We start from the raw sequence: 10252 nt of genomic DNA, 5'->3' as shown, positions 1-10252 counted from the left end.
GAGCGACCGCCCTCCGCGGCAGGACGGCCCCTCGGCACCCGGCTGCGCCGCGGTCGGGCCCCGGGACGCAGGAGCCGGCGCCGCGCCCCCCGGGCCCCTCGGAGCCGCGCCCGGCCGGGCCTGGGGCGCGTGGGCAGCCGCCTCGCCGCTGGGGGGAGCGCTGGGCCGGGCGGCCGCGCGCCCTCACCTGCCCGGGCGGCGCCGCGAGAGCCGGGGAGGGGGAGGGGGGAGGGGGGAGGGGGGGGAGGGGGAAGGGGAGGGGGAGGGGAGGAGCCTGCGCCGGGGAGGAGCCTGCGCCGGGGAGGAGCCTGCGCCGGGCCGCGCCCCGCGCTCCGGGGGCTCCTGGAAGTTGCGCGCGTGGGGAGCCGGGCGGCTGCTCGCCCTCGGGCCGCTCGCGGCCCCCGCGCTCATGGCTCTGAGCAAAGGGCTGCGGCTGCTCGGGCGGCTGGACGCCTCGGGGGACAGCAGCGTCCTGCTGGAGGCGCGCGGCCGGAGGGACTGCCTGCTCTTCGAGGCCGGGACGGTGGCCACGCTCGGTGAGTGGCTGCGACCCCGCAGGGGGCCCGGGGCCGGGGAGCTGGGACGCCCGGGGAGGAGGCGCCTGCCCCGCGGAGACTGGGAGACCTGGGCACCTCCCTTCCCCGAGGTGTCACCGGGAGTGCGGTGGGGGTGGCGTGTTTGAATGAAGTCGCGCTGGGACTCCGGAGGGCCCGGCAGCTCCTCTGCGCGCGGGCCGCTGGGTTCGCTTCGCGCGGAGCCGGCTCCGGCCTTTGATGCCCCGCGCTGGACCCGGACACCGCGCGCTGCTGGGCGATCCGAGGGCGTCGATTTAGAAGCGAGCCGAGCCGTGTGCCTGGCGCCCCTCATCTATTTGCACCTGTTGATGAAACCCATTGGCTTGTGTTGGCTGGCTTCGCTCCCAGAGGGGATGGGGACGAAAGGACCATAACATTGGCTCCGGAGAAACCGTTGATGACACCATGGTGTGTGTTCCTAGGTGCGGCTGAGACTCCTGGTGACCCTGTAATGAGGGACCCTATGAATGAGTGTTGTCCACAGTGTCCCCTCCTCAACACCTGCTCAGCTCCTGTAGACTCATACCAATGGCTTCTTTTAAGGAGTCAATCCATCTCATATTTGGTCTTCCTCTTTTCCTGCTCATGTCGCCTTTGTCTCACATAAATGCTTGGCAGAGACGCGTTGGTAACGCAAAGTATACAACTTGGAGGCAAATACACTTCCTGATGACTCCACCTTCATGCTGGTGTACTTGATGTTAGATGCCAAACCAGTATGTTTCACATGTGGACTTCAGGAAGTCTTGAGACTGGTGTTGTGCCAAAGACTTTAGAGACAATCTCATGGAATGTTCACAATTCTACAAAAGAGCTACTGTTATCCCCATATAACAGATGAGTAAACTGAGGCCTGAAGAGACTAAGAAACTTGCCCAAGGTGACACAGCTCTATCTGACTCCTATGCAGCTATTTCTGTCATGTCATACAATGCATGGCTTCCTACAATGGACCCCTGGTCCCTTGTTTTGTGGCTAACATTCACGAAGAAGGCCTAGGTAACACCAAAGTGAGTGAAGCTAGGTAGGATTGTTAGAACTTTAATCTTGAACACTGGAGAAAGTAGGCTCCCAACTGGTGTCCAGCTGTCCCATCTTCCCTCGTTCGTACTAAACAAAGCTCAGAGGAAGGTCACTTGTCTTTTAGGAGGTGGATGATGGGGGCCTTCGTCTCCACACACTTCATAAATATCTCCAGTCTCTTTTTCGCATTTGTGTACATCGATTCTTCAATTAGGATATGCATCTTGGAAGGACCATCTCTTCTATTTCCACTTCCCTAATAATTTCATTAGCATATAGTTATGGGCTTGTTTTCAGTCACTTGCTTACTGAAACAATGTCTCCAGTATTGTCAGCACCATAAGTGTGCAGGGAATCGTGGATGAAATTATTGTCAGATTATTCCAATTTGTGCTCGGTCCCGAAAAGTCCAAGTTTGGTCATTTGCTAAGGTCTTGCGAGGAAAAAACCACAGAAATTTCTATTCCATTTTAGATGTCCACTTCATACCACATTTATTAGAGCTGAAAGATTAATTCATGGTACAAAGCTATTGCTTCATCAAAGAGATTAAAACGTCCTTCAGTTGCATTACAACGTTAAGCAAGATTCATACATTTAAGAGTTCCTTCGAAGCCACTTGGAAAAAAAAGACTCTACCTTTTCAAAAGTGAAGATTTTAAAATTATTAATGAAAGTAACATTTTTCACTTGGAAATTAAGTTGGGGCTGAGACACAATACACTGGATTCTAGAACCAAGGGTGTAATGATTGCAATGGGCACATCCTCAACTCATGTGTATTTGTCACTTAACCTAGCATTCATTTTTCTGTAGACTGTGGGCTGATACTTAATTTTTAAAATCTGTTTTTCTCTTTTTTTAACTTTTTTATTTTTATTTTTATTCTAAGTGTGTTTTTTCCAAGACCCAAGCTGCAAGTCAAGTAGTTGTTTCAATCTAGTTGTAGAGGGTGCAGCTCACAGTGGCCCATGTGGGGATCAAACCAGCAACCTTATTGTTAAGAGCACTGGGCTATAACCAACTGAGCTCACCGGACACCCCTAAAGTCTTTTTTTCTTAAGTGAAACTATTTTTAAAGAGCAGCTATGGCATTTGGTAGTATTGCTGGTCCTGAAAAGGATTGTGAGAGCCTTCTCTTACTAGAAAGTTGTTATCTCAAACTTTTTTATTTTTTTAAAGATTTTATTGGGGAAGGGGAACAGGACTTTATTGGGGTACAGTGTGTACTTCCAGGACTTTTTTCTTTTCCAACTCAAGTTGTTGTCCTTTCAGTCTTAGTTGTGGAGGGCGCAGCTCAGCTCCAGGTCCAGTTGCCGTTGCTAGTTGCAGGGGGCGCAGCCCACCATCCCTTGTGGGAATCAAACCAACAACCTTGTGGTTGAGAGGACGCTCTCCAACCAACTGAGCCATCTGGTAGCTCAGCGGCAGCTCAGTGGCAGCTCAGCTCAAGGTGCCGTGTTCAATCTTAGTTGCAGGGGGCGCAGCCCACCATCCCTTGTAGGAGTCAAGGAGTTGAACTGGCAATCTATCCTTGTGGTTGAGAGCCCACTGGCCCATGTGGGAATCGAACCGGCAGCCTTCGGAGTTAGGAGCATGGAGCTCTAACCACCTGAGCCACCGGGATGGCCCCTCAAACTTTTAAAGTATCCTAAATTGGCGAGAATGGCTCTGAATCGGAAATTCCCAAGCTTTTTTGCTTTCCTTTCCTTGACAATGTTAGGAGTGCTTTCATTTGTTTTCCCCCAGAAGGGTGCAATCTCTACTTTTATGTGGGACAGTGCACCTGTGGCAGCTGGCACAGCTGGTGGCGGAATCCTGACCTGGTCACCTTTCTGTGAGATGCAAGGTTGGAGGCAGCTTCCTTTTTCATTCACTTCAGCTGTGGTTTCCTGTGATGGGTCTCCCCAGTGAGGAATGAGAGACCAGGGACACTGAAGTGGCGGGCTTGTTCCTATGTGGCTAGTAGTTTCTCCCCAGCCACCTAGTGGTCCCAAGTTCTGCCCAGCTCTGTGGCAGATGCATGCTGTGGTTTTTATGGGGAGCAGCAGAGAGTGAGGTGGCCCTGAGAAGTGCAAGCACAGCTCTTCAAGGCACATTTTACCGCATAAGGATCCTAACTTGAAAAGGCCTCTCTGTGGAAGGGCTCACAACTGCTTAGTGTTTTCAGGCAGAGCTTGGAGATAGTAGGGGCTTGAGTTGGTTTGGGAGTTTAGGAAAAACCGATGACCCTGGATTGGTGATTGCCGGGGTCAGTCCTTTGTTCTGACCTGACTGCAGAGGTCTCCACACCGGGCCATCTGGCCTGCCAGCAGGAGGGTTGCTGAAAGAGTACTTCCCAGTTCCTGCTTCTAAAAGAATTAGGTGGAGTATATGTCTGTAAGGTGGATCAGTGGGGACAGGAATTCCAAAGGCAGAAAAGCCAAACATATTGGCACCCATTTCAAAGGTTTTTATAAAGTTTTCTTTGTGACCTGATTCAGTAGTAGGAGGCGTGTCAGGTAGAGGTAGAAAGCCATAGCATGTCACGATTTCCCTTGGCGCACACTAGAGACTTAGGGTGCAGACATTCGCTTCTTCTCACATGGGGACAAAAAGTCCGTGCTGTCTTTCTCGTTGTCTCTTTTAGACTTAGTGTGGAAATGACTAAAGGAAATGTGCCTGTTGTGCATGCCTTTCATCCATTTCCACATTTCCAGAGCCAGCACCAGTGCTCCAAAGTTCATGGTTGTTCAAACAGCCTCCCAGGAGGGGTGGCCTCAAGTGTCTGTGTGTTTGCACTTGTGTTGGTGAGGGCGTGTGCAGCCTTACCTCTCCCCAGCCCCAGCCTGGCTGTTGAACAGGTGGGGAGGAGGCTTGGCAGACTTAATTAAATTAATTAGTGAGTGTCCCTAAATTACTTTGAGCTTCTGGGGGAGATTTCTATGTAAACACCTGGCCTGGGTTTTCCCAGCTGCTGTGTTTCCTTAGAGGCCACAATGTAGCACTTTGCTTGAATTGGAGAGGTGGCTATGAAGCCACCAAGTCTTCATCTGAACTGTTGCCTTGGTCACTTCCTCGGGGCTTTGTGGCCCTGGTCTATTTGGTCAGTGACTTGAAGTTTGCTTAAGAGCATCTGAAAGAATCAAATGAGTGGCCATTCTATCAGTTCTCCTTGGTAAAGACCGAAGCACAGGTCGAGCCAGGTGAGAGCTCCAAATCTCCTGCCTTGGGAAAACTGAGCTGTGACCCGGGGCCACAGCGGCCCGGTGGCCCCCATGGCTCAAATCTGCCTCCTTCCGAGCTGCAGGTTTGTTCAGCACAATATTTACAAAAGCGCAAACTGGGTTAGTGCAAGCTTTTCCCTGTGGTTTTGTGACTCACTGGTAGGAAAAACATGATTTCCAATCTTGCCAGACTCCTTTTGAGGGGCTTTAACCTTTAATGGTGAGAATTTTCAAATGTGCACAAAAGTGGAAGGAAAAACGAATCCCCCATGTACCTGTCATTTAGCCTCGATGGTTATCAATATATTTCAGATGTATGTCATCCATCCCTGTATTGTTTGTTTTTAATGAAAAAGTAGGCCTCCTAAAATGTAACTGGTTCAAAGCCAAGCAAGCTTTTGATTTATTTGGCTTGGATTTTTTTTTCCCCCGATTTGCATTTGTGTATATGTGTTTCAGTCCAAATTTTACTTGATGGATTTAAATGTGACCAACAGCAGAAACCTGCTGGCCCATGGTGGTGTGAGTTGATTCTGAGATTCTGGCCAAGATACATTTTTAAAAACAAAGTGGTCACACGGGAAGAGTACACCACGGCCTAGAAGAGCAGGGTCTCCTCCTTGGATGTCATTGATGGGCTCAGAGGAGATGTCTGGACCCTCTGACCCTAGACCACAGCAAGAGGGGCCTTGACTTGTGCCTGTCACATGAATGACGAGGGGGGCCAAGGGGCCATGTCCACCTGCCATTTGTGCTTCTCTCTCTGGACTACACTCCAGCTACTCCAGACTCTGGAATCACCTACACACATGGAGCCCAATCTGCTCTGGCCAGCTCAGGTCTATTCCCAGGGCCCCGACAGACTGCACGGGGTAGGGGGAGTTCGGTGGAAAGCACCGGGCGGGTGGGGGCGGCTCCCCGCACTGGCCACAACCTTCCAGTTAGTCCCAGGGGTAGTTCTCAAGCTAAGAGGATAGCACAAGTTTTGTTTAATAGTTTGTTAGCTTGATTTAAAACTTTAAAGTAGTTTGACATGCGGGGTGCCGTGCCCCATTGATACTGTGTTTCGTACCCTGAAAATGTCAGGGCTGCCTGCTCTGGGCACCTGTGTGCATCTGGGTCTCACCTCTGAGGCATCTGGTCCTGGGGTGCCTAGGTGCCCCTTTGTGATTTGGGGGTGCTCAGCTTCTATTGCTGGACTGGTTCAGCCTTGCCACCTGAGGATGGGGAATATTTTCTGCTTGTTTCTTTCTACTTGAAGTGTCCCTGAAGCCTGGAAAACTGCCCCATACTCAGATTTGGGAATGAGGCATGGGCCCCTGAAGCATTTTCAGGCAGGACTGGGTGGAATGGTGGGCTGGCAAGGGTGTCTGCGTGACCACGCCGAAGGCTAGAAAGCAAAACCCAGAGCTACGCTAGCGTTTCCAGGCTGCGGAGACAGATTCTGCTTCCATCATCACGCATAAGGTCAGTGTGGAAACAGACCTGTTAAAGGCACTTCCTAGAAACTGCTTTGAAGGATTTGCTGGAAGGAGCCTTTGGAGACTGTTCCGTAAATGTAAGTCATTCTTGACGACAATAAGACCTTTAAAAATATGCATTTCCTCAATCCAGTATTCTAAGGGGTAGAAATTTATCTCAGGAAATCTTCACACATCAGGAGCCCATTTTGCTTTAAGGCTGTTCATTCCAAGCTGTTTGGAGTTTTTAGCCGGTTAAATAAACTTTGGTCCAACTTTATAATCATAGCTAACGTTTATGGGGTGCTTATCATGTACCAGGCACTGTTCTAAGTGGTTTACGTGGGTTGTTCAACAGGTACTGATTCATCTCCATTTTACACTTGGAGAAACTGAGGCACAGAGAAGCATGAGAACTTGCCCGAAACAATGAGAACATAGTTTTCCAGTGATTAATGAAGCATTTGTATATGCAGCTCCATTTAATTTCTCCTAAAAATGTTATTGATAGAGATGACATAGTAAACCTGTATCATTTTAGTGTGGTGGTGAAACATAATTAAAAAATAAAAATCATCTTTTTTAATGTTCAAAAGGAAAAAACAAGGATTTGCCTGAGCTGCTACCGCGAGGTAGTGGAGGAGCTGTGATCTGAGCTGGGAGGAGCCAGAGAACAAGAGTATGTTTAGTAAAATCTCATTTCTCAGAAAAAAGAAAATTCTGTTTGTGTGTGAAAAAGACCAGATCTGTCTCATTGTCTTGCTGCTTATCTTGGATTTCAAAGCACACGTGTAGGCAGTGAAGATAAGGGTCACTGCGGGTGATGGTAAACGACTGGGTTTTCATCCGACCCTCTTTGCAGAGGAGCGTTCAGGCTTGGGGAAGCAGTCACCCACCTCCGAGCAGTGCATGCGCTGCTGCAAAGGGAAACCTGATCTTCGAGAGAGAGTGTGAAAGAGTGTGGGCTTCGGTCCTGCGATCCAGCCGAACTGGGGCAGCGCTGGGTCTCCTCCTGTAGGCCTGCCCCAGCAGCTAGAACCGAGCCTGGCGCTAAAGGAACTGCCAGGTTCTCGGCGTAGAGGCAGCAGTGAGACACCAGACTTCCCAAGGACGTGCTTCTGAACGGGACGGTCAAACAGATAAAATGTTGGACTGGTGTCATCCCAAAGATCTCCTCAATTTTGAGTGGGGAGAGGTCCCTGAATGTCTTCCTGGCCCTGTTGTTTGATGGGGTGGAGGGGCTCTGCCAAGTGGGTGGGCTTAACCATGCTTTGTGCCCAACGTGGGCACTGGACCTCTGTTGTGTGTGGGCCTGCTGTTGTGCCAGGTACCATAGCAAAGGGCCCCCATCCAGAAAGGCTGGATGCGTCTGGATGGGTCCTGGGGGAGACGCAGGCTGCATTCCTGGCATATGAAGCTGGCGGGTTGCCATTTGCTTGTAAAGCTTCCTGGGTCAGAAATGATTCAGGGTGGAAGGATTCACTCTTGAGTGCATTAGCTGTGGAGGGCGGGCAGGGCAGCGCCTTCTGGGGGACCCAGTTTTGGGGAGCAATTTCAAAATATGAGTGCGAAAGTCTGAACTTAATTTTAAAGCAGTTTCTTGAGGACATGGAGAGGCTTCTGTAATATCATGGGAGCTAGTACTTAATTCTGTTCCCGCATCTATGCTACTTCTGCTCTGCCTCCTCCCTTCGCAGACGCTGGGACATGAGGGCGCCTCCCGGGCCAGCCTCCTGAAAGCCCCGTGCAGCCTGAGGCCAAGCCGCTGAGCTCTCCTCTCCAACTGCCCCTCTTCCTTGTGTATTTTCAATGCAACTGTGTGCTCCCTGAGAACAGGGCTTCATCTTCTGCCATTTTGGCTCCTTGACAAGGTCTGAGGGTAAAACAGGTGATAAGAAATGAAAAGGGACTTTCCCGGTCCTTTAAAGCAGTGTGAGGTCTCGCCGAGCAGAACTTGGGCCACCGAATGCTCTTCTTGTTACCAGAACCTCAGTGTTTTCCCTTGGGTCGCCTGCCTGCACACACTGGCCCAAAGAAATGCACGAGCAGGAGTCTGCAGTATAGAAAGAACAAATAGTTTAATGTTGAGGGAGCTTGTGCTCTAAACAAACTGACTCCCCAGCGGTGTGTAGGTTACAGATTCTGTGGGGCAAAATCACAAGACATCTGGGGTTAGGCTTTCGGGGCCGTGTTGGAAGCTGATTGGTTAGAGGTGAGGTAACGGTAATGAATCATTTCTTCAGGTCTTGAGGACAGCTCTGAGATCTTTTCCAGCATCCCTCTGATGTCATGAGAAATTAACCAGGGGGTCCTTCCACCTTAGGGCTCAGGAGCTGAAACGGAACTTAGGACAAGATGTTGTCTTTAGCTGCCAGAAGGACCGTGTGACCGGTAGTCAAGTCCAGCTACTGTCTTCTGCTGCCTCGGGGGCTGCTGATTATCCGAGGGAAAGGCTAAGCTTCTGGAGGGGGGGGAAGCAGCAGGCCGAGTGGGGGAGGAGGAGGAGGAGGAGAGAGATGATTTCTAGTGCTAGGATTTAAAAGGAAATTTAATCGAAGTCAGAAGGACTCTTGGTTTCATTCTCATTTCAGTGTTGATGTGGGATTTGAGGGGTGGAGTGGGGAGCAGGCAGGGTGTTCACAACTGACGCTCAGATCCAGCGGAGAACTGGATGGATGGTCCAGCCAACCATCGAGATCTAGGAAAATGGCCAGACTGAACATGAGCATCTCTGCGGGCCTCTCCCGTTTTGCTTTCAACTTGTGCTGGCTTATTAATGATTGGCGGTGGTAATCTCTGCTCAGGAAAAGCAAACTGCTTCCTTGTTCTGGGGGCTGAGCCTAGAATGTGGACATGCCTCCTCCAAACCCTTCACCTGCTTCTTCTCCTGGCTCTGGCTCCTTATGCGTCTTTGTCTTGGGTCTGGGGGGAAGGGAGTTAATCCCTCCAGGCCTCAGAATCCTAATCTGAAAATAAGTGAATAACAACGTGTATTGCTTTTCTACTCTGAGATTCTTTATGTCTTTAAAAAAACAAAGTTTAAACACTAAGCATAAGCAAATAAGTACCATCACCCCTTGACACACCTACTTAAAATTATTAACTACCCCAAAATATGAATTTTAGGAGAAATGGTCTGGAAACATAAAATCTAAGATGGTTCAGATCTAAGTCTGAGCTAAACCTAGGAATCTGATGTTATACATTTTTTATTGGATACTTATGAATTAATTAAAATGCATGGAATATCTCTCCTTCATTCTGCCCCTTTCCTATAACCAGCAAAAAGATTTTAAAAAGTATTCACAATTGAAGCTTAAATTAGGAATACAAAGTAGGGTTATTTATTAAAATACCACAAACTATGATATTTGAATAGCCCCTTTAGCTGATTCTTATTAATATGCATTGCTATTCTTAAAACTGTTTTTCATCAAATTGCATAAGTTTTTGTTTTTTTTTTAATAATATGGACTGGAGTGGAGAGTTTGTGTGTCTGGGCACGAGCAGTCTTTTTTACCTGTCTGTTTTAGCTGACTATGGTTGTATGAACTTAGCTTCACCATGCATCTTATCCATGGCTGTTAAATATTGTATGTTGGAAAAACTCTCTTTAAGCAGAGGAGACAGTTTTCTGCTGCTCCTGCTTCCCGATTTAGCAAAGCTGAGGTCAAGTGGAGTGCAGCAAGGAATGGTCAGAGTGCTGTGCGATGCCAAAGCCATCCACATGCTCGGGCCCAACACAACAGTGACACTCGTGTCCCAGCCTGTTTCAACAGTGGATTCGTTTGCATTTAAATGGTGTGGATAAAGAAAGGAATATTGGCAAATGAAGGCTGAAAATCACTTGCCACCTGCCCAGGCCTGAGCCAGGCCCTTGTAACAAGGTCTATCTACGTTGTGTATCATCTACTTGTCTTCTTACAGACCACCAGGAGAGGAGCCCGTGACCAGAAGGGAGGAGCTTAGGAACTAGAGGGGAGGAGCC

At 49.4% G+C, this 10252-nt stretch overlaps 1 protein-coding gene across 4 annotated transcripts in view; it reads left to right on the top strand.

The window, feature by feature from the left end:
• Positions 1–318: 318 nt before the first annotated feature.
• Positions 319–10252, top strand: part of SYNJ2 (synaptojanin 2) — a 95776-nt gene continuing 85842 nt past the window's right edge. For all 4 annotated transcript variants that reach the window (XM_081031197.1, XM_081031196.1, XM_081031200.1 and 1 more), the window contains exon 1: positions 319–536. In XM_081031197.1, the coding sequence (XP_080887323.1) occupies positions 410–536 (127 nt within the window). In that variant the 5' untranslated portion in view covers positions 319–409. The remainder of the gene's footprint in view (positions 537–10252) is intronic.

This window comes from Rhinolophus hipposideros (assembly GCF_964194185.1).
Source record: "Rhinolophus hipposideros genome assembly, chromosome: 3".
NCBI classification, from domain to species: domain Eukaryota; kingdom Metazoa; phylum Chordata; class Mammalia; order Chiroptera; family Rhinolophidae; genus Rhinolophus; species Rhinolophus hipposideros.
Note: the sequence above shows the minus strand (reverse complement) of the source record. Positions and strands in the feature narration are given on the sequence as shown.